General features: G+C 35.8%; 3 protein-coding genes across 4 annotated transcripts in view; 1 reads left to right on the top strand and 2 right to left on the bottom strand.

Annotated features, from left to right (window-relative positions):
• cnsta (consortin, connexin sorting protein a) overlaps positions 1-15,689 on the bottom strand; it is a 32,963-nt gene extending 17,274 nt beyond the window's left edge. Inside the window, exons 1-3 of one of the 2 annotated variants that reach the window (XM_051868644.1) lie at positions 15,570-15,689; positions 9,162-9,572; positions 5,643-5,785 (exon numbers count right to left, since the gene is read on the bottom strand). In XM_051868644.1, coding sequence (XP_051724604.1) covers positions 5,643-5,785; positions 9,162-9,489 — 471 coding nt within the window. In that variant the 5' untranslated portion in view covers positions 9,490-9,572; positions 15,570-15,689. The remainder of the gene's footprint in view (positions 1-5,642; positions 5,786-9,161; positions 9,573-15,569) is intronic. The other variant, XM_051868643.1, reaches the window with a different exon arrangement.
• Positions 15,690-17,807: 2,118 nt separating this feature from the next.
• On the bottom strand, positions 17,808-23,266 carry tfb2m (transcription factor B2, mitochondrial). The gene is made up of 9 exons (XM_051867666.1): positions 23,130-23,266; positions 22,244-22,710; positions 22,074-22,165; positions 20,348-20,501; positions 20,041-20,189; positions 19,683-19,772; positions 19,512-19,574; positions 18,680-18,831; positions 17,808-18,570 (listed from the first exon to the last, which is right to left on the bottom strand). The coding sequence occupies exons 2-9, from the start codon at positions 22,686-22,688 to the stop codon at positions 18,384-18,386; spliced, it is 1,332 nt and encodes a 443-aa protein (XP_051723626.1). The 5' UTR covers positions 22,689-22,710; positions 23,130-23,266; the 3' UTR covers positions 17,808-18,383.
• A 112-nt stretch (positions 23,267-23,378) lies between these two features.
• smyd3 (SET and MYND domain containing 3) overlaps positions 23,379-24,506 on the top strand; it is a 182,730-nt gene continuing 181,602 nt past the window's right edge. The window contains exon 1 of the mRNA XM_051867667.1: positions 23,379-23,757. Coding sequence (XP_051723627.1) covers positions 23,594-23,757 — 164 coding nt within the window. The 5' untranslated portion in view covers positions 23,379-23,593. The remainder of the gene's footprint in view (positions 23,758-24,506) is intronic.

The following is a 24,506-nucleotide window of genomic DNA, read 5'->3' as shown; positions in this document are numbered from 1 at the left end:
CTCATTCCCATTGAGTAAAACTCCTGACATCAGCTCTCTTTAAACTCCTAGCACAGTGAAGTGAAGATGGCCTCAGGCAGGGTGAACATCACTACAGGATGAGTGCAGTACAACACAAGAGACGTCTCACTGAGTGGGCGGCAGTAAAACCTTCTGACCTTTTGTCTTTACAACACTTGAATTCTTTCTGCATAAATCTGGCTCTTTTTATCTCTCTTTCATTCCTCATCTATCTAATCTGCATAAGGCTGGTCAGTGCCAAGAGATCTACATAAATATGAGGCACTTGCTTGAGCTTAAAGGGTTCATATTCTACATTTTTGTAGTATTTTTTCTAGCACTGTACTGAACTGCTCAACTGATAGTCTTGTGTTAGTCTGTTGCTGTTTGCTTGTGCTGACAACATTGACTGATAGCAGCACGTGAATTATCTGAAAGAAAGCATAATAAATAAAACAATTCAAAATAAGTTTAAGTTGAAGTAGTATAATTTTTATTAAAACTAAATTTAATATAAATGAACACTAAAGTGAAACTAAAAAGAAAATGTATAAAAATGACAAAGCACATAACAAATCTAAAACTTAAAATCTAAATAAATTTATCATAAATTTAAAATGAAAACTAAAAATGTACTTTATTTAAACTGTAATTTAAATAATTCTAAAATAATACTGAAAACTATGTATTAATATTTAATTATTATTGATAATAAAAATAATCTCTCTCATATATATATATATATATATATATATATATATATACACACACATACATACATATATACATACATACATATACATACATATATATATGTGTGTAGAGAGAGAGAGAGAGATTTAATGTTATGATGTACCATTGCATTAAGGACCCATTTGCCTGCGCCATCTAGAGTTTCATGACAGAACTTGGTATGTATTCATACATACATATACAGTCAAACCAAAAATTATTCAGACATTTTTTATATTTTTGATATATTTTTACTAGTGGGTGCAGGACAGTTCATTTATGTAAGTGAGGATAGCAAAATAAAGTAAACTGTGACATATTATACCCCCAAATTCTTCATACAGTGGACTACCAGTAAAATTGATAAAAATTTGGAACCAAAAATTCTTCAAACACTTTGACCTGACCATGTTTTGCTCAAGTGTTATCTGACATAATTAAGATTAATTTTTTTCTGACACAGTTTAACTCTGAGATCTTGTCATATTTTATTACCATTTTTTTTAACTACAGTGAATAAACTGTATTAAAGGTGCAATATGTAAGATATTTGCAGTAAAATATCCAAAAACCACTAGGCCAGTGTTATATATTTTGTTCACTTGAGTACTTACAATATCCCAAATGTTTCCAACTATTTGTAAATCGTGAGAAAATTGCAATTTTAACCAAGGCTCCGGGACGTGTGAGGAGTCGCCTGTCAGTTGCGTCATACCTGCGTTACCCTCCGTTTTCCGGTTTTATTTTGTAGAAACCATGGAAACACCAAAGATGCTTTAATATATTACACATTTTAATAGACAAGGGAACAACTGTTTTGATATATTTATAGACAGAAAACTAATTATTGTTATGTAGCTCAACACGTTTAGTCTTATTGTTTAAATTAAATTTTCTTGATTTTTTGCGAGTACCATGCCTCAGAGAAAAACACTATTTTGTCAAGTAGCTAACATAGCATAATCAGATACAGCTTTATTTTTAGTAACAGTAATACAGAATTTTCTCCATCATACAATACGTTTTAAAATGAATTGCATGCCATTTATCAACACAAGCCATCCAGCATTTAATATGATATTCTAAAATCGATCTAACTTACTGCAGTGTGCAACAGTGTCTCACAGCAGCCACTGAGCGAACGCACAGAGTAACGTTATAACATCATTTTCAACACTCTCAAATGCATCTAATATGATAAACAGAGCTGCGTTACCTCATACTCATGACCGGAAAAGCGGAAGCAGCGCCGGCAAATGCGGCATAAAAAAAGTTCTGCTGCTCGCGGCGTGTGTTGCGCAATCGCTCCAGCGGCATCGTTCAGCTCCCACAACACTCGGTCCTGCTCTGCTTCATACTACAATAATGTTAATAATCGCATCCATGAACATGATTTCTTCCCGAGTCCTATCCCTATTCTTTTGCACCATCCATTGAGGTGAAGACCACGTGTCCCAAGATTCCGTGCTCAAACTTGGCGTCATCAAGCTACGCCTTTGTTTTGAATAGGCCTCTAGCGACCTCTAGCGGACAGAAATCCTACATACTGCACCTTTAATGAATGAAATGTTCAAGGTGTCTGAATAAATTTTGGTTTGACTGTACATACATTATGTATACATACATACACACATACATAAATCGCACTGACTTGACTTACATTGATAGAATGTTCAATATTCAAAATCTCTTCTACAGCCTAAATAGCTGTATAAACATGGGAGGACGTTCCTGAACGACTCACTTTTGCAGCTTACTTTCAATAAATGATCCGGGTGGACTGGGGAAGGAGCTTTGTTGTTAATGTTTACATAGTACACTGATTGATTTTATGTTAAAAAGCGCAAAGAAAATCCAGTTATCTATGATTTGTTCCCTTTAAAACCTCTTATAAGAACAAAAATCCACAGGGGAAAAAAAGTGATTTTGACAGAGTAGTCTTTTAGCTTCATGTAAACCTCTCCTCAGGATGATACAAAACCAGCTGAGCATCTGAACATGTTCTTGTAAAACACGCTGAATAAGGTCAAGCTCAAATAAACATTTAATAGAGCCTGACCATTTAAGGTGCTGGTTATTCTGCTTGCTATCAGCTTCATGTTCTGCTATCGGTCAATGTTATCAGCATGGGCCAACAGCAACAACAGACTAACACGAGTTATTAATGAACAACGTGGAACAGTCCAGGCAAATTCATCTCACGATCTGGCTCATGCACAGACTGAAGTCACTGAAGTAGTAAGAGTTTTGCACCATCTGCTGGCAGTGAAAAAGCTAACAGATGCAGCTTGGGGTCAGTAAGATTATTTTCTTTTTGAGTAATACTTTTATTCAGCAAGGACACATTAAATTGATCAAAAGTGACAGTAAAAACATTTGTAATGTTGCTAAAGATTTCTATTTCAAATAAATGCTGTTGTTTTAAACTTTCTATTTATCAAAAAATCCTGAAAAAAAAAAATTCCACCAAAATATTAAGCAGCAAAACTGTTTAACATTGATGAAAAAAATGTTTCTTGAGCAGCAAATCAGCATATTAGAATGATTTCTGAAGGATCATGTGACACTGAAGACTGGAGTAATGATGCTGAAAATTGGGGCTCGGCGATGCAGCTAAAAAAATTATCACAATATAATGTTTCATATTGATCGGTATCGATAATTATTGAAATAAAATTAAGTAGAAAAAACATGTTTGAATTTAACCAATGCATTTTTAATTAAGGCAAACAACAAATAAAAGGTAAACAAATCTTTCTTAAATTTTATATGAAGATTAAATAAATAAGTGTTGCACAATTCTGGATAAATTGAGAAACTTTTTTGTTTGTTTCAAACCGAGATCACAATTCTGAATGACAACTAAACGAAATAACATGTAATTTAGAGGTTCTGACAAAATATTAAGTGCTGCAGTCTATTTTAAAATTTTAAATATATTTGAATTATTATTATTATTTTTTTTTAATCTTCAATGACACCCTGATTCTCAAAAATACTCTTGTTTCATTACTGGATGAATCAGTGTATTTGAAAGAATCTGTTGAATAAAGAGTCAACGTCAAATACATTTTTTAACAGTCACTTGTCGCCACCTGGTGGTGAAACAATGTAATCGATAAATGCGTCATTTTCAGCGTTTCTTTCAAAAGCTGATTTGCTCTATTTTGATCGATAACATAGACATTAGTGTTTTATCTGAACTATAAACTTTTATCTCAGTACTTCTGTGATAATTTGAATATTTGTAGCACAGAAATAAAGAAACTGTGTGATTGAAAGCACTGTTTGTGTTTGTGCAGCTGTTAATACCGACATGACTGCTCTCTCAAAACGAACTTTGAAGTAGATCAACTGTAAGACGTAAGGAAACCATGAAACTGCCACACTGACGAGCTTATATGTCCTTTTTTATTCACAATGTCCTCGTCGCCGGCAGGTACAGCACTCATTTTCATGTGTTTGTGTGTTCTGATCTCACGTGGCCATTGCGCATCTGAACTCCACAGCAACTTGTTTGCGTGTCACTCGTAGCGCGTCTGTTTGTGATCCAGGGACGGAGCGAGCTTGAGAGTTGTTCATGCAACCGAACTTCATGTCTGTTTACATTTTAACGCATTTAAGTGAAACTATATCGAGAGTTATATCGAACATTTTTCTATCGTTATCGATTAAGACGTACCGTCGATAAATATCGATACTGTTTTATCGCCCAGGCCTACTGAAAATTCAGCTTTGCCATCACAGGAATAAATTACATTTTAAAATATTATAATAGAAAACAGTAATTTTAAATTGTAATAATATTGCACAATATTACTGTTTTTACTATATTTTTGATCAAATTATGCTAGCAAAATCAATAGCCTAATCAACTTTGAAAAAGGAGAAGAAAAGGTTTCTCATCCTGGTATTGGAACCAAAGGCAGTGCATCCAATCTCTATTTAGTTTCTTTAATATATATTTATATATGTTTTTATGATTTATTATTTTTGTACAACATACTCAACACCTAAACATCAATCCTTTATAGCCTTGTTTTCAATCAAGTGAAATAAAATACTGCATCAAATCTAACTACACTCTGTTTGAAACAGACAAGCATGCACTAATGAATGAATGGTGAGAGATGACATTTACTTGTTAACAACATTTAATTTAACACCTCATTACTCATTTTGAACAGAGAGACACACATGAGGGCTTTTCACTCCTGAAATAGTTAACCCTGGGTCATTCTAAACCCCAGGCAAACAGAATCTTTGGTTATCTTGAGTCATGTTTCACACTGCTCATAATTTACCCGGGGTGAACAATTAATCCTAGGTATTCATAAGCTGCCGTTTCACAATACATTCCTAAACCCTGGTTTAACGTTCTAATTTACATATATATGGTGTCAGTGTCATTGACTGGACGACGCAGCACGCAATCTGTTTACATAAGAGCTCTAGCATTCACCTGTCCCAATTTGTATATTGCTGACTGTACTATCAAGTTTTTTTTCTGATGGACTTTTCGTACTATAAAGGTAAGAATGAAACGGTCTCTTCTCTCCAACTGACATTTGACATTTTTTTCCATCAAATGCTGAAATGACTGTTTAAACAGCACATGATTAGTTGTCTGTTGCTAAGCATCTAGTCGAAATATTCTAACACTGCATCATTTAACACTGCACATGTTTGGCACCGCAATGCAGGGTTAACAGCACAAAAGCAGTGCTAACCCTGTTCCGGGTCAGGGTTTCATAAGCCCAGGTAAAAACGGTGCTATCCCTGCTTTTAAATTACAAGTGTGAAATTTTCCTTTAATCGAGGTTTAAACCGGGGTTTAGAATGACAGTAACCCAGGGTTAAGTGCTGTGTGAAAACCCCCAGAGAAGAGATGTGCAACATTAGTATGAGACCTGATGGAGGCAGTGTGGCAGAAGAGGGTGGTCTCCCTGCTCCCCCAGCTTCTGAAGAGATGCCGCCAGGGGGCGGCCGAAGCCCTGGGGTGAACCAGCATCGCTGTAAGGGGTCCCTTCAGGACTGACAAGCCCCTCTGACACTGAAAAGATAAATATGACATGCTCTTTAAAAAGTGCTGACACTGAACATTTACTATGGTTTTACTCAAGTAACACTAACTGTATGGCATTTTAGCATAATTATTACCAATGGACTTTAATTAAGTGGTTCAGTATTGTTTTAGTATTATTTATACACTAATTATTAATATTGTGAATTGTCTTATTTTCATTTTTAATTAAATTTTTGTTATGCGCTTTTGTCATTTATTATTATTATAATTAACATATCGCTATTTAGGTTTAATTTCTGTTTATTTCAGTTTCATTTTTTTATTTATTTCCATTTTATTCTTTTTGTTCCATTTTTAATTTTAGTGCTTTGATTTAAACTTGCTTCAATTAGTTGTCAAGGCAAAATTTTCATTTTCATTTAGTTTTTCCATCTATTTCTTTTATAATTTATTTAATATTATTTCACCTTTGCTTTATTTTATTTCAGCTTTATTTTAATTAAAAAATGTTTTTAATTTTAGTTAATGTTATCTGATGTGGTTATCTAAGGGTACGTTTACAGGACTACAATGTACTCAAAATTTAGCATTTTTCGTGTACAGACGACACCATTGTCAAAGCAATCCCTATTCACACAGATCCGTGAAAATGACTAAAAATGCAGTATTATGCATGCTAGGCCAGTAGTTGGCAAGGTCACATTGTAAAGAAACACTGGACATACTCATGCGCATGATGTCATTGTTTCCACAAATTTGTGTTTTTGTATTTTACACTGAGGTGATAACGATATCGCTTTCAAAAATTTACTCTTTCAAACCCATTTTCAAAGTTTGCAGTTTCAACTGCCAAAGCGCATAAAAAAGTTTTATGTTTTTAGTTGAAAATGGTGTCGTGTAAACGGCCCCTAACACCTAAAGTGCATTTTCATTACAGTACATCTAACACACAGGCATCTAAAATGTTCCTTTAAATTTAATGGAGCGACTGCACCCAGTGTTTGCACATAAACACAGATATATCTCACTATAGAGGTTGGCACATATTACTCATGCCACTCAAACCTGTCTGAAAGTTGCACGACAACAATGGGATACAGTCACTAGCTCTAAAGCAAAAATAGAAACAAAAGTCTAGCCCTATTACTCAAGGTGCCCAACTCCTCAGAGGCAATAAAACTCTTCTCCACCTACAGCCTGATCAAGCCAATGACAGGTTGACACCGTTTTGGACTGGGTTGTGCCCCAGAAACAATTTAATGTCCATGGACCATTTAGTATCAGTCATTTTTGTTTTTGTATATAAGTGTGACCTGGTTCCTGAGCATTCCAAGCAGAGCATAGGGATTACTAATCTTAAGTTTAACATTAGTAGAATTTAATGATTTATCCTAGCAAACTTTGACAGAAAAAGTCCATCTGACTGGCATATAATGTTACCAAGCACAATTTCTTTATGTGACTTTAAAGGGATAGTTTACATTAACTCACCCTCAAGTTGTTTCAAACCTGTATAGTTTCTTTCTTCTGTTGAACACAAAAGAAGATATTTTAAAGAATGTTGGTAACCAGAGAGCTGACGGCACAGATTGACTTCCATAGTAGGAAAAAAAAAAATACTATGGAAGTCAATGGGTGCTGTCAATTGTCTGGTTACCCATCTTCTTTTGTGTTCAACAGATGAAAGAAACTCATACAGGTTTGGAACAATGTGAGGTGAGTAATGACGTCAACATTTTCATTTTTGGGTGAACTATTCCTTTAAGGGAAGGAATATACAGGTGTGCTCAAGGATATCTCATTGACTTGCTACTGATTTTCAGAACTCTTGAATATGTTGTAATGATTCAAGGCCACAAACTTCACAATCTTTGGCAAAGGACAAGATCTTCATCAGAAATTCTCACCATAGCAGATGAGAGCTTGACTAAAAAAAACTCTGCACAGACTAACTCCTAGTCGAGCAAGCAATTCGTTTTTGGTGTGAGAACTGTGAACATTCACATGCACTGACACATGGCTCAAAAACACAACCATTAAACTTGGGATGACTGCTTCTAGGTCAACACGAGGAGAATTTCACACTGTGCTCTCATTCTGTGAAGCTTTGGGACTGATTAACTGACTCTGCTTTGGGACTTAATGTACTGTAGAATCTGTTTTAATAATGAACGACATGTGAAAACGAACAAAAATTTGGTTTTTGAATGCAAAGGTAATTCATTTGTTTAGCTATGGCACATCTGAACAAACGGTATGGAAAGCTAAAGAAAATGCTGTGTTATGATATCCAGAAATGAATGCAATCACACTTGATGATTACAGATTTCTGATTCACTCTTTTTTAGTATTATTGATATACTACTGTAATATTTATTAATATTTTGCTGTGTTTGTCATTTTAAGAGTTTTTAATATTTTTATTTAGCTTTAATCGCTTTTTGTTATAGTTTTACTTTTAGTCATTTTAGTACTTAGTTAGTTGCCAATGCCAAGGCAACATTTCTAATATTCAAGTTTTAAGCACCTAAGAGCACCTAATTTTGCAGCAAGGTTTCATTTATTAACATTAGTTAACATTAATTAAAGGTGCAATATGTAAAATTTAGGAGGCTCTATTGACAGAAATGCAATATAATATACATAACTATGTTTTCAGTGGTGTATAAAGACCTTACATAATGAACGGTTATGTTTTTATTACCTTAGAATGAGCCATTTCTATCTCATACACTGCGGGTCCCCTCTCCAAGTCGTCATTATGCACCGGCATGTTTGTACAGTAGCCCTAAATGGACAAACTGCTCTACAAAGCGCGTTTCATCACTATGTTGTTGTTCTTCTAAATCGTTCGGGTTTTTAGAGGCAGCTTGCATCGTCACTACGTTGAATATGCACAAAGTAGTAGTAGTAGTAGTAGTAGTAGTAGTAGTCGTCTGGTTTATTAGAAGCAGAGACTGTTCTTTGTTAGAAGTAAGAAGAAACCTCATTGCTACACTGGCTACACTCTACTGTCTCAGATGACGACATCTTTGTCTTGTGTCGGCCAGACGGCCACCGTAGCTTCTCCGAAAGGGAGAGGTGCGAGGGGTGTGCGATGTTAGTTGCAGTTCGCAACCTCACCGTTAGATGCCGCTAAAATTTACACATTGCACCTTTAACAATGAAAAATACTCCTAAATCATATATTAAATACTTTAGGAGTATTTTTATTTAAACAGCAACACAAAGTTGTGTGGTTGGAACGACAGCTCTCGACCTGTGGTTAGAAGCTTAGTTTCTTGTTTGTGTGACATGTGGACTTAATAAATCCTTATCTTAAGCAAAATAAGCAAGCAGGCATTCAATACAATCTATATTTTTATTTCAAATATCTCTGTCTCTGTTTGACAGTGTCTGTTACCTGTGGGACTGGGACTGGGTGTTGGTGAGTCTTGGATGTGTCCATCCAGCTCCGGAGAGTACGCACCACTGTTACTATCCTCCTCTTCTTCCTCTTCCTCCACCTTGGAGCTGTCATAATCTTCATCATCACCATTGTTATTAGTATTATCCTGTCTGACAAGCTTCTGTCCACCACGGGGCCCCTGTTCGACCTCCTCTGCTTCCTCCACCAGTCGGTTCTGGTTCTCGTCCGGGCTGCGGCTGGAATCAGAGTCATTTAGGAGGTCGGGGTCGTTTAGTCCGCCCCGCCGCACTGGGCCATCGCTCTGCCACTGTCCGTCGTCCATAAGGTCCAGCTAACCGAGAGCATGAAGATCCACTCAAACCCCTGCAGGCCTCTCAGCCACTCAACAGTGCTCCTGCTTGGCTGCTGGAGAACAAATCAGAGAGACATTTTTATGGCCGTGAGCCATCATGAAAAGTAAAGAGCTCGCTGGCCTTTAAGAGAACTGACTCATAGTTTACCCATAATTCCACTTCAAGCTGGTTGAGTGCAGTGCATGAATCAAAACACTTGAGATATCTCCATTTGTCTGTTTTGTCTTGTTTTGCATTTGTTTATAGTTGTACAAATCAGAAGACAAATGAAAAATAGTTTTTTGTCAATGTGTTTTTTTAGCTCAATGGGTTTGGTATCATTTTACATGATATCATTACAGATAATCTTTCACAAAGGAATTTTAAAAATTGGTTTTAACAAAAATAAATATAAATCAATGTATAACAAATTATTATTACTTTATCTTAAATATATTTAGAAAATCTAATATATAATTTGAAAAAAAAAAAAAAAAAAAAATGTTTAAAGGGGGGTATATAATGCTATCTCATGCATTCTGACTTATTTACACTGTTAAAGCGTTGGATTATCATGCTAAACATGGCCAAAGTTTCAAAACACGAGTTGGACGTATGACGGAGTATTTCTGTGCCAAAAATACTCTTTAAGATACTTTTTTTCGAGTATGGGCCTGAGTGACGTAAACGGGGGCGGAATTCCTTGTACGGGCACTTCACCCGGAAGGGCGCGCGCGCACAAGTCGACCAGAGAGAGAGCAAGAGCACCTATCAACGCGCGTTTGGCTTTACGGAAGTCGTCGGCAGTGCTGCACAGGTCACAGGACTTCACGAAATCAACAATGTAACCAAAAAAGTGTGTTTTTGGTTGTGAGGGAAAGATAACCTTTCTTCCAAAGAACCCAGTGTTCAGTGGAGCTGAGAGATTTGTTCCCACGCATTACATTGATGCGCTCTCGATATTTGTCATTAAAATAACCATAGAAACTGATAGTTGCAATCGTGTTTTTATTGGTTAAAATGAATGGAGAATATCTCATGTTTTTCCGTGGCTGTTAGAACCCTCGGGATCGTCGCTTATGGTTTCATAAGCAAAGCCCAGTTCTAAGCTGGATTAATAGATCGTTTGAAACTGAAAGATAGAGCGGTCACAGCGGTAATGATCCCGGTCATGAGTCGGAACCGCAGGTGGTGAGTAAAACTGCTTCAAATGTCTGTTTTGTTGGCAATAGGCGCCTAAGTGCATATAATGTAAACAATACGAACGTAGTGAATTTATAAATTCATTATTCATCATTCACTATACGCTATATTCATTATAGTGATTCAAAAGTTATCCATAGATAACGCAATGGTGTATTGCGTGTGTTTAAATATAATTGTTTAGCTGACCACTGATAGCTTGCAGCCGATCTCTACGCAAAAGCTGCGGGTGCTCGTCATTCTTTAGCTCCGCTCACACGGCACGCCTCCAGGCACTCGGCTGTTTTCGGAAAGACTCGGTACAGCGTATGTATCTTTTATAAATATGATAAAACTAAAGACTTTTCGGCGATATGAAGGATGCTATACTACTCTATAGGTACTTAAGATTAACATGAGATTGGCAGAAACTGTGTGTGATACCCCCCCTTTAAATTAATTACATTATATATTACGTGAAACAATTAATTATTTTTTATTTTATATATATATATATATATATATATATCTTTTTTTTTTTTTTCCCAAAATATTCAATTTAAAGAACTGCCATTGTACATGTAATTAGTTAAAATGTTCCATGCAATGAGAAATGAAATACACTAAAAATCAAATTAGAAATAATCAAGACATGTTTTTATCTAAATAAAGGAAAAATACAGTAAATTAGTTTCATTTATATGTACCAATATAACAATTCATATAAAATTCAGCATAAATATCTTAAACTAAAACATTTTAATATATGGAAATTTCAGAGGCTTCTGTAAACATGATACAAATAAATCACTGAATCAAGTTTGTTCATTCGTTGAAGATAGTTTGAATGGATTCAACCCTTTTCATACAAGCATGCTTAACAAATTACTTGGGATTTCCCAACAACAACAACAACAACAACAACAAAATACTCATAACCAAACAGAAACAAACAAGAAAGCAACAAAATTGTGTAAAATTAATAACAACATTCATAAACACATATCAGCACCAACCTACCGTCCTGTGTCCCTTTAGTTTGCTGTATTAAACTGATAGAAAATGCACTATATAGTCAATATGCCATCTCTCTCTCTTCCTCTTTCTCTCTCTCTCTGATTGTTTGCTTCCCCTGAATAGTGAATTCATACACCATGGAGATTTTCCATGATGGTCCCCATTGGGTTGTTATAGTATACCGTCTCATGACAGAGCTTATGCAATATCATACAGCATCTTACAGATCTTAAAGCAGATTGCCTGTTTGTTTTTCATCTGCTCAGGGGGATTCTGGAGCCGCAGACACGAATAAATGAATGAATGAATACTCGATGCTTATAGGTCACTGCGTGCAATGATAACGCTTCAGGCAGAAAAATGTGCATTACATAAACAAACTGAGCTAAATCCAGTGTTGTATTGTTAACTAAAACTATTAAAATCATTTTTATTAATTGAAATAATAATAATAATAATAATAAAGTAATTAGAAATGTTGCCTTGGCAAATATAGCTGAAATAATAAGTTTAAGTTGATGTAATAAAATTACAGAAGCTAAAGCGGAAATAAATATAAATGAACACTAAACAGAAATGACATTAAAAATAAAAACGACAAAAGAACATACTAAAACTCAATTTTTTATACTTTTATATTATAATTTTTGACTTAAGTTTTGTTTTTATTTGTTTATATTTGTTATTTGTTTTTAATCAACTTTTTTATTTGCCTCTTTTTATGATTGTTTTAAATTATATTTATGTAAAGCACTTTTAATTACTATTGAAATGTGCTAGATAATTAAACTTGCCTTTCGTTCCTTTATACAAGAACTCTACCATTATGCTACAATTAATAAAATAAATAAAGTGAACCAATGAATCATTATAAAACAGGGAACTGCATCCATAAAGAACCTGGCTGTTTGTGTAGAGGACCTGATGTTATTTGGCCCTGTAGAAGAGCGGACTGACTCACAGCAGACCCCAGGCATTTATTCGCCTTTCTGACAAACATAGTGACTCAGTGAGCTGGGGACCATCAGATCTGTGCCTGCGGTGTGACCACCTACACACGTCCAAACCACATCATCGAGAAGGGCCAGGCAAACCTGCCTGACACATGTTGGCTTTGTATCAATTCTTAGTGACTAGGTACAGCTGATAAATAGCTATTGTCCCGGGCTCGTGACTACTTAAACATGTCATGGGGAGGATTTTTTTTGTCAATAGTTGACACTTTAAAGGGCACAGCCAAAATAACATGAGGTCGGTCATGTTATGGCAAGCAGAAATTTGGGTATGTGAGCTGCCATGTTCATTCATCTGCATTCTTTTAAGAGAGAGCTCATTAATAATCAAAGACAGCTGCACTCTCTCATTAGCTCATTTAAAAACATTAAAGCTTGTGGGGTGAATGAATGAATGAATGAATGAATGAATGAATGAGAGAGAGAGAGAGAGAGAGAGAGAGAGAGAGAGAGATGAAAATAGGTTTATTTAGCCTGAATAACAAGCATGACTGGAGTAGCTAGACCATTCAGCATTCTTCAAAACCATCTGTGAAATCCACCTCTATCCTCTATTCTGAGTTAAAACAAGAAGTTGAAATGAGAAGTAATACTCAAACTCCTTCCACATTTCTGATATACTTAATTAACATATTAATGAACTCTACTTCAAGGGATAGTTCACCCAAAAATGAAAATTCTTCCGTTATTTACTCACCCTCATGTCGTTCCAAACCCGTAAGACTTTCGTTCATCTTCAGAACACAAATGAAGATTTTTTTTAATGAAATCTGAGAGCTTTTTGTCCCTCCATTGACAGCTACGCAACTACCACTTTGATGCTTCAAAAATTCATAAAGAGATCGTAAAACTAATCCATATGAATTGAGCGGTTCAGTCCAAATTTTCTGAAGAGACACAATCGCTTTATGTGAACGATACATTAATAGACCTTTAAAGAAAGACCTACTGTGAGCTATGAGATTGTTATTCGATGGTAAATGCTTTTGTTGAAGCTGTCAGGTGCATTATTTAGAACCTAAGTTCAACAGTGGTGAAAAACTACATTACCCATGATTCTGAGAAGAGAGAAAAAAACTCCACAAATCAGAGAATCATAACAAGTAAACTGTGCAAAAAGAACACTTCAGCACTTGCCGACACCCATTACGCACTAGAGTTAGGGTGTGTTCACACTTGGCAGGTTTTGTTAGATTACAACGAAGTCTGGTGCGAATGCTCTGTTAGTGCGTTCATTTGAATAAGTGTGAATGCTGCCATTCGAACCCTGTGTGCACCAAGTATAATTTTCTTTTTTGGTCTGGATCAACAGAACTGAACTAAAAGTATGATCACACCCATAGTTTCTCTATACACTCAAACTACTTAAATATTTACATATAAAAATATACATATCTTGCAATAAACTTAAGAAAATATCTAATCTCTGTGTGTATCTAATCACATGAAGCATTGTGAAGGACATTATAGAGAAATTATGGAAAAACAATGGAGAAATATAAAACTATTTATTTTAAGATGTTGATTATATATATTATATTGATTATATATACTATTAAATAAATAGTTTTATATTTCTCCATTGTTTTCCCATAATTTCTCCATAATGTCCTTCACAATGCTTCATGGGATTGTAGTTCTTTCCCTCATTAAAGCTATTAAGTACACAGTGTTGTATCTTCATTTTTTTGCCTGATTTTCAAATACTTTATTGTTGCAAATCAAAGTTTCTAATGTTGTGATTCTCCTCATAGCTTTATTCATGGCTTCTATCTCTTAAATGAAGATTTTTTTTTTTAATTTCTAAGAGAAAAATTAATGGGAAAAATACTTCTGGAATGCCACTGAAAAAGTGGACAGGTGCTGTTGCACTCCATAAGAAGTCAGATATTTCCAAAGAATGACTGTTATTATTACAAAATGAAAATTAATTATTCATTTTGTATTAATTTTATAAAAAAATCACAACATCCACCCTGAATACAAAATGATGAGTAATGCTGTAAAAATTCCTGACATGGTGTTTAAGATCATGTTGCATCACCCTGAAGTGCTTTATTTTATGACAATAACCAAATGGCTGTATATTCTCCCTTATTATGTAATAATAGCTATTTAATGATAATACAAGAAAAGTGTAGGCTAGCAAAACTAAATTGTCAAAATTTGACCTTTAGGAAGGGTTGTGACCTCTGTGGTGAGTGAGTCAATACATTGGAATGACACTGTCAACTGATTTGATCGCCTTCCTAGCATAACAGTGATCTCTTCCACTGTATTAAGAGCATAAAAAAAAAAGTTACTTAACACTTATGAACAAAACATTTTTGGCATAACATGCATATCTCACGTTCAGTGAGCTCATTCTGTTCTGACACATAACACTTCAAATAATGGTTAAACTTCAATCCCCATTCACTTTTCCTGTCCTAATATTTATGCTTATAAACTAAGACAAATCAACACAGAACATTTATGCTGCAGCTGGATGAAAACAGATGTTGATATTATATAATGCAGTGTGTCCATCATGGTATATATATATAGACACATATGATCCATGCATCAAAACATCTCTTATATTCATATAAAGATGCAGAATTCAAGCTCTATAAAAGTCGCTTTCATCACTACACATATCACATTTGTCTAACTTCTAACAGAAGTGTTATTTATCACATAAGGTGTCAGTGGTACGGATACAGCAGATGGAGCTGTCATTAATTCGAGCGCTAACATGCATAGCATCATAAGTGCATCAAGCCTTTATTTCAACAAGCTGCACGTATCATTCTGCATTTCAAAAGCGTATATTCTCTTTCATGAATATTGCATTAAAAATAAGAGAAAGCACTTACAGATCGATCGGGCAGGTGCTTTGAATTCGGATGGAGAGGCAACCGCGCTCTTCACTGTCGGCTGATGTGTGTTTGTGTTTCTACTGCACGTCTGCGCAGCTCTTCCTGTGAATCATCCGGGTACTTCAGCTGTCTGCGCAACTCCTCCTCCTGCTATCCGGGTACTTCAGCTCCCGCTACTCAAATACATGCTACTGTTGCTTGGGAACCTATACGTTAAGATAGTTATATTCAATTTTTATATATATAATTTGTATATTATATTATATTTGTATATATATATATTATATTTTATATATATATATATATATATATATATATATATATATAAAACTTGTATATTATATTCATTCATTACACACAGACTGATATATTTCAAATGTTTATTTCTTTTAATTTTGATGATTATAACTGACAACTAAGGAAAATCCCAAATTCAGTATCTCAGGAAATTAGAATATTGTGAAAAGGTTCAATATTGAAGACACCTGGTGCCACACTCTAATCAGCTAATTAACTCAAAACACCTGCAAAGGCCTTTAAATGGTCTCTCAGTCTAGTTCTGTAGGCTACACAATCATGGGGAAGACTGCTGACTTGACAGTTGTCCAAAAGACGACCATTGACACCTTGCACAAGGAGGGCAAGACACAAAAGGTCATTGCAAAAGAGGCTGGCTGTTCACAGAGCTCTGTGTCCAAGCACATTAATAGAGAGGCAAAGGGAAGGAAAAGATGTGGTAGAAAAAAGTATACAAGCAATAGGGATAACCGCACCCTGGAGAGGATTGTGAAACAAAACTTATTCAAAAATGTGGGGGAGATTCACAAAGAGTGCACTGCAGCTGGAGTCAGTGCTTCAAGAACCACTACGCACAGACGTATGCAGGACATGGGTTTTAGCTGTCGCATTCCTTGCGTCAAGCCACTCTTGAACAACAGACAGCGTCAGAAGCGTCTCGCCTGGGCTAAAGACAAAAAGGACTGGACTGCTGCTGAGTGGTCCAAAGTTATGTTCTCTGATGAAAGTAAATTTTGCATTTCCTTTGGAAATCAGGGTCCCAGAGTCTGGAGGAAGAGAGGAGAGGCACACAATCCACGTTGCTTGAGGTCCAGTGTAAAGTTTCCACAGTCAGTGATGGTTTAGGGTGCCATGTCATCTGCTGGTGTTGGTCCACTGTGTTTTCTGAGGTCCAAGGTCAACGCAGTCGTATACCAGGAAGTTTTAGAGCACTTCATGCTTCCTGCTGCTGACCAACTTTATGAAGATGCAGATTTCATTTTCCAACAAGACTTGGCACCTGCACACAGTGCCAAAGCTACCAGTACCTGGTTTAAGGACCATGGTATCCCTGTTCTTAATTGGCCAGCAAACTCGCCTGACCTTAACCATAGAAAATTTATGGGGTATTGTGAAGAGGAAGATGCGATATGCCAGACCCAACAATGCAGAAGAGCTAAAGGCCACTATCAGAGCAACCTGGGCTCTTATAACACCTGAGCAGTGCCACAGACCGATCGACTCCATGCCACGCCGCATTGCTGCAGTAATTCAGGCAAAAGGAGCCCCAACTAAGTATTGAGTGCTGTACATGCTCATACTTTTCATGTTCATACTTTTCAGTTGGCCAAGATTTCTAAAAATCCTTTCTTTGTATTGGTCTTAAGTAATATTCTAATTTTCTGAGATACTGAATTTGGGATTTTCCTTAGTTGTCAGTTATAATCATCAAAATTAAAAGAAATAAACATTTGAAATATATCAGTCTGTGTGTAATGAATTAATATAATATAAAAGTTTCACTTTTTGAATGGAATTACTGAAATAAATCAACTTTTTGATGATATTCCAATTTCATGACCAGCACCTGTATATGTGTTAGCGAGTAGGTTATTTAGGTCATGCAGATATTGCTTTTTTTTAATTTTTTTATTTACATTCTATGCTTGGTAACCTTCCACTCATGTAAACATATACTTAATATTCAAGAACCTTTTACCATAGTAGGATTCATAAATTTGCAGAGGATAATTGATTGATTATATGGTACGTTATGCCACCTTGTGGATGAAATTATAATTTAAGTAATAATTTAGTAGTTCATTCTGTTTAGTAACTTTAAGTTAGACAAGCGACTTTTCATTTCTTTTCATTTTTTGGTGAACTACCCTTTAAACTTTTAATCCTTCACTGGTTTATCTTTCTCTGATATTTTTTTACATTTTCAAAACCAAGCAATTCTCACATTTGTCGTTTATTAAAAATTCATATATTTAAATACAACAAACATTCAAACATGAAGAAAAAAAACATAATATCAGAGTACTTTTGAAAATTTACATCATAACTGGGTTTGGTAATGTAATCATTAGGATTACAAATTGATTTTTATTCCTGTTATGTTTAATATTTCCTACTTATTATCAAAGAGATCAGGAAGTATGGTGTAGTTGTAGTAGGACACACACACACAATGTTATTGGCTTCATGGGTCCAGCATGGCAACAGAACCTCTCTGAAAATGTGACAATATTTTTCTTGATACCAACAAAGTCTCCAAACTGACAAGGTATCCAACCAGTAGTCACCGACAACCAAAACGGTTTCTCCAGTCCATAGTTTATTACTAAATACAACTTTATCAAAATGTAAAGTCTTTCATAGACATGTCTGTCTATATATTAGCCATCATTAAGGTTTTGGGTGTCTTTAAGCAAAACAGTGTTTTCTCTTTTAGCTGTCTCTTCCATATAAAACACTGTCTTTTGTTTTTCATCCACGATAAGCTCTGTAGGTAATGCGTCCCAGGTGGTGTTAGGCATGACCGGTGTGTGTGGTTTCCAGCATCTCCTCATAAAGCCAGCTCTCAGTGAAGTTTCCTGACTGCTCCATTAGCTCAAACAGACGCTTGTATTCTTCAGGGTAGACGTCGCCTGTCATTGTGTCATCAAGGAAGCAGAGCTTTGAAATGAGCTCTGATCCACTGCCAGGACTCCATGAGCTTTGGAAGACATCAAAGATAGGTGTGAATACAATCTATTATATTAATTTAAAAATGTTTGTTCACTCAGAAATTCTAGTTTGTACACAAATACAGGTCAAAAGCTTACTTAATTTGTTCAATCAATTTGCGTTTCCTTTTAGCAAGGCATTGTTTCACCATCAAAACCAGAGTGCTGCCATTCAAGGGAGTTAGGTGAGAGTTAAACAAGTCCTCACGTGGGGTTATCCGCACCAAGCACAGGTTATCACTCTGGGATAGCTGTGGGAGGAAAAAAAGAGGGCAAATTAAAAAACAAAACATGGAAATACTGGATAACCTTTTTGTAGAGGACATTAACCTTAACTTAAGAAATTGGATTTAATTGGACTCTATTCGGTGATGTCTGACAAGTATGATCGCACTGAAATGTTTAAGTCTGCATTGGTGCTGCCACTGACCCAGACGGAGTCTTTTCAACCACACAGTAAAATACATTATTTTGTTTAGTTGTCTCTTTAGAATTGTGGGAGAATCGTGATCTCTACTTTAAACAACAACAACAAAATTGTGATTGTCAATTTATCCAGAATCGTGCAGCTCTAACACACAGTACTAACATTACAGACTACAAGTACATATAACGGACTAACATTTCTCAGCTCATTTCGAGATTACCTACAATTCAGTAAGTGATAAATGAGTGATAAATCTGAGCTTATTTAGTGAGAAAATGAGTTGTCTGGCTCAGTCAGCATATGATTCAGACCAATGACTCATATGACTTATTCAGACTGATTCACTAATTATTTCAAGTGATTCATTAAGAAGAACCATAATTAAATTATTTAACAAATTGGACAGAGGGATGTGATGATGACACAGTGCCTCTCCTGAATCACTAATACAATATAAACAGATGATGAATCCTAGAGTGATATTACTTGTGTGAAAATACTTACAGTGCTCTTTGAGGTGGACTTTTTAGTCCTCTTGGTTATAGTCAAAAAAGATGACAATGGCTCCTGGTAATGAGGACAAAGCAGAAATACAGTACAAACACATTAATCATTAACTGATAAATTATTCCTAGGAAAATGTAACAATGCATAAATGATAACAAAATGGCTCACCTCATGCAGTAACTCAATATCACAGGCCATCTGCCAGAGAACACTGAAAGCTAGGTAGTTCTTGTAATCTCTTGGAGGGGTCACTAGTTTCTGTCAGAGAAAAGAATCATAATTCATACTTGGACCCAGCTGGAAAGCTCCAAATCCTGCTTCTTATATTGCTTAAAGGGATAGTTCACCCAAAGATAAATTCTGTCATCATTTACACTCATGTTGTTCCAAACCCTTTTAACTTTCATTCATTTTCGGAACACAAATTAAGATATTTTTAATGAAATCTGAAAGATTTCTGTCCCTTGATGACAGAGTTTTAATTTTTGGTTGAACCATTTACACTTTCTTGTACATGTGAACTCACCATGTATTCATTCTTGCTGATGAACATGATCAACTCCACACGTCCGTAGTGGAAAATGGAACGACGCTCAAACAGGTTGTAAATCAGCTTCCACAGTATGCTCTTCTCATTCCTGTGTGAGAAGATCCCTACAACCTTCACCGGGACATCTGTTTCAGAAATGGAAAGACAAAAAAAGCATTTAGAGGTTTTCTTATCCAAACCACATATTTATGCCTTGCTTAAAGTGATTGTTCACTCATCCTTGAGTTATGGGCCGTCTTTCTTCCATTTCGGCCACATTAAACTAAATGTTTGGGGAACTAACCTGCTGACCAAGGGACCTCAGAGATGGAAAGGTCAGAGAAGAGCTTCTCAGAGTACATGACGGGTGGTTTCATACTGCCGTGGCCGATGGGATCCAGTTTGAAGAAGTCACAATGAACCACATCCAGCTGCCCATCCAGTTTGCTCTCCAGGTCCTGTAAGATCAAAAGTTATTTAAGGGTGTGTGATATGAACATATTAGATTGTGAATGATTAAAATGTTTCCACCGTCTGCCTTTACAGTATTGTACTACATGTTCTATCAGTTTCAGTTCTATGGCTGTTTTTTTATTATTTTCTCTATCGCGGTTACACTCACGTGGCATTGATGTTCTTCATCATCAAGTGAAGGTAAAGAGTAGGGAGAAAATCGTATGCGTGTCAGTATACTGAATCTGTGCAACTGGTCTTAGGGGCTGTTTATACGACACCGTTTTCAACTAAAAATGTAAAACTTTTATGACAACAGGGGCCTGAAAATGGGTTTCAAAGTGCAAGTTTTTGAAAATGATACCGTTATCATCTCCGTGTAAACTACACAAATGTGAATTTGTGAAACAGTGACGTCATGCGCATGTGTATTACATGCGCAGGCGTACTACAGGTGCGCAGTGTTTCTTGTAAAGTGACATCGCCAACTACTGGTTTGACATGAATAATACAGCGTTCTTAGTCGATTTCGCGGATCTGTGTGAACAGGGATCATTTTGACAATGACGTTGTCTGTACGCGAAAAATGCAAAAGGAAAAAGTTTTCCGTTTTTAGTGCATCGTTGTCATGTAAACGTACCCTTAAAGTGACAGCAGCTTAATATACCTGCTACTGTCCATGCTGTTAATACTGTCCATATTGTTAATCAAACAACAAAAGAAATAGAGAAAATCTCTCACTACTCTTGACAGATAACTTTTGTAGCTTTAATAAGAATTGACGCATATTATATTTCAGTGAAAAATATGCAGGGATTTATTTTTACATTTGGTCATTCAATTTCTTACTTGAATGCTGCTTTAAATTTAAATTTCATTTCTTTCTTATATCATATTTATCCTACAGTTTATTTTTATTTTTTTAAAACAAAGATAAAATGATGAAATAGTGAAATAAGATTTTGGGAAAGTTCTTGAACTCCAAACTGGCATATTAGAGGATCATGTGACATAATTTTCCTTTTAAATTTTAATAATATTTTCCAAAGTTACATTTTTTTCTGTATTTTCGATCATTTAAATGCAGCCTTAATGAGACTTCTTTTAGACGGTAGTGTACATTTTATACAAACATTTATTACAACAAAACTCCCTAAATTGGAAAACAAGCATTTTAACAATGCTTTTAAAAAGTACACATAACAGACTGCGATTCAGTAAGTGAGTAATAAAGATAAAATAAGATAAAATATTAAAATAAAATAAAATAAAGTGAAAATATTTGTCATATCACCCACTATTACTTTGGCTTAAATGGTCTGTCATTCTTTTATGTTCTGTTACCTTGTAAGGCTATTTTTTTTTTTAAATAAGGAAATTAGTTTAGCTTTACTGCTCAGTAACTTGCAAAACATGAACAACCAACATGAAAACGAATCATGGTTCGTCATCCTGTCTAAAAAAAATCGTGATAAGATATTTCTGCCATATAGCCCAAGACTGTTATTTATTAAGAAAAGGGGTTCAGTAAAAGCTAACAGTGAGCAAAATGAGATGAGATCATTTCAGCTATCTACCTGCAGCTCAGGAAGGAAGTTTGTGTCACTTTCCAACGCAACTACTCTCTGAGCCCCACGGTTCAGCAAAGCGCGTGTCAATACCCCAGGACCTGCGGACAGAGACAAACCCCACATGAATATGTCTACAAACACTGATGCCATTCAATTAGTAGTTGAGGGACACACACCTGGGTTACATTCAAATATAACAGCTTTTCCTTCATCAATATCTCCTGCGAGGTGGTCGGTCACAATTCTTGCAAGGGAAGGGTCTACAATGAACCGTCTCAGGTGTTTACATGATAGGGCTTTCTGCGTGTTCTCATCCACATCACCCAAATCTAAAGGGTCGTACCGGCAGAGGGGGCGACACTGACCCTGCAGAGGCACGGCGACAGCGGAGAGGTTCCTCTGAACACCTCCTGAGGATAGAGAAATACGCTCTGGTTTGCCCACCTGAGCCGGGGTCTTCCATGACCCGGAGGAGAATGAGTCTGGAGAGTAAGTTCTCGCAGACGTGGACAAAATCCTGTGTGTAGTCAAAGGCAAAGCGCAGGATGATGCAGATTTTGATGTTCCACATAGAGTTCTTAAAGTCAGGACAAAGAACCTACATCCTCCACAAGCTGCCATGATGACAAAACGAGCTTGAAGCCTGAAATTATATAACATGCAATAAAATTGCAAATCCATACCTGTAAAAATTTATGTAAAATACCTTCTGTACTTATTTAATTCATGACATTTTACTGTATTTGGCTAAGGAACAGTACAGTAACAGATAAAATACTTTACAGCTGAACTTAACTAGAAAAATTTTATTTAAAAAAAAAAAAAGTCTTTATATTATGATCAGACATTTTCTTTACTCGGTCCCTAAATCATTTACTGCAAATAAGACTCGGTCTAAACACATGTGCGCTCTATCTTAAATATCTTAACCTATAATCCAGCCTATCAGCCGATACACCATTACATAATGCTTTTGCAGCTAAAGTCTTCGTTAACTATCAGGCTCTCCTCACATGCAGATTGTTGGTTATTAATTTTAAGACAATTTTAACCCAAACTAACCTCAACTGATGCGGTTCTTATCCACGGGATCTACATTAATAAAGCGCATTCAAGCTGCGCAACACACGCGTCCGTGACATTGAGCTCCGCATGCTGTTGACCCGATGGTTTTGCAATCCTATTGGTGGCGCACTACGTACGTCATGTCGCCGCGACGTCTCAACATATTATGCTAATCAGGAGTGCGTCAGATTTGCGCATTATGAAAGTTGTTATTATTATTTTTTCTATGTACAGTAAGCATTCGTCTCAATATGAACTGTTAACTATACACATATAGAAATGACTATGAAAATATCTGTTTTGTAGTGAAATGTATTTCTGTTGAGTTTTAGATTTTTTTTTTTTAATATCCTGCGCAGTGCAGTGTCAAGTTGACTGTCATGAATACAAACAGGGCGTTCATAATGTGTATGTACTGTATGTAGACACATGGACGCTCAGTGTAGGTGATTTGTTACGAAATGATGGCTGCGAATATAGAGAGGTTTGTCAGTGAGGGTAAAGGAAATGGTTTGCGTGCTCTGCGTGAAATCAAACCCGGTGATGTGATCTATTCCTGCGACCCGTATGCATTCTGCATAGCCAAGAATTTCTTGAAAACTACCTGCCAAAGTTGTTTTAAGAGGTAAGAACACAGTAGTCCATGCTATTTCAAGAGGACATTTTTATTAGAGAAAATGATTAGAATACAACTTATACAGAGGGTATATCTAGTGTTGATTCTAAGGTTATGTTAAATGTTTTTGGGCGTCAGAGAAGTGCATCTACTGTTTTTAATGCAAAGTATTGATTACACAGGCGTACCATAATTTTATGGATATGTTCCGTGTTTATTTTGAAGATACACCATGGTAATAATACATGTTTTCGTACTATGGTACTTCTGTGTTTTTTGGACATGGTGCGTGATGCCATGAAAGTATTTTGGAGTACCAAAATACAATCATACGCTCTTCAGTACGGTTCCAAAGTACCATGGTATTACATCAGTACTCTTTTGTAATGATAAAAAGCTTTTAGCTACAGTCTGTCTGTATGAACCTCCTCTGCCATATTATAATGTTTGTGTGAATATGAAATAAAGAGTTTGGGGAATGCCAGTGGATTCACAGCAAACATAATCTGGTGCAGGACAAATGCAGATAAATGTAATGCATGACATTTCTGAGTGTAGTCTCTAGGGGGCGCTGTTGCTCTTTCTCTGATGTTGCTGCACCTTGAATTATTTTACATGGTTGTTTTTGTTGGTCAGCTAAATGAGGGCGAAACTATTAGAGTGCTGTTTACATACCTAGGATGCAATAATCTATAGTATAAAGACTTTACATTTCCCCCTTTGGATAAGAAAAATACCCCTAGCTAATTTGCATTAAG

This window comes from Ctenopharyngodon idella, chromosome 17, assembly GCF_019924925.1.
Source record: "Ctenopharyngodon idella isolate HZGC_01 chromosome 17, HZGC01, whole genome shotgun sequence".
In the NCBI taxonomy this organism is placed as follows: domain Eukaryota; kingdom Metazoa; phylum Chordata; class Actinopteri; order Cypriniformes; family Xenocyprididae; genus Ctenopharyngodon; species Ctenopharyngodon idella.
This window is presented reverse-complemented; position numbering and strand designations above follow the sequence as displayed.

Bases quoted from the DNA above. Each gene is read 5' to 3' on its own strand.
- tfb2m (XM_051867666.1), bottom strand. From the start codon at position 22,688: ATGGCAGCTTGTGGAGGATGTAGGTTCTTTGTCCTGACTTTAAGAACT. The intron at 20,502-22,073 runs GTAGATAGCTGA...TTGATCTTACAG, and splicing joins ACTTCCTTCCTGAGCTGCAG to GACCTGGAGAGCAAACTGGA. The intron at 19,773-20,040 runs GTGAGTTCACAT...TTTCTCTGACAG, and splicing joins TCAGCAAGAATGAATACATG to AAACTAGTGACCCCTCCAAG.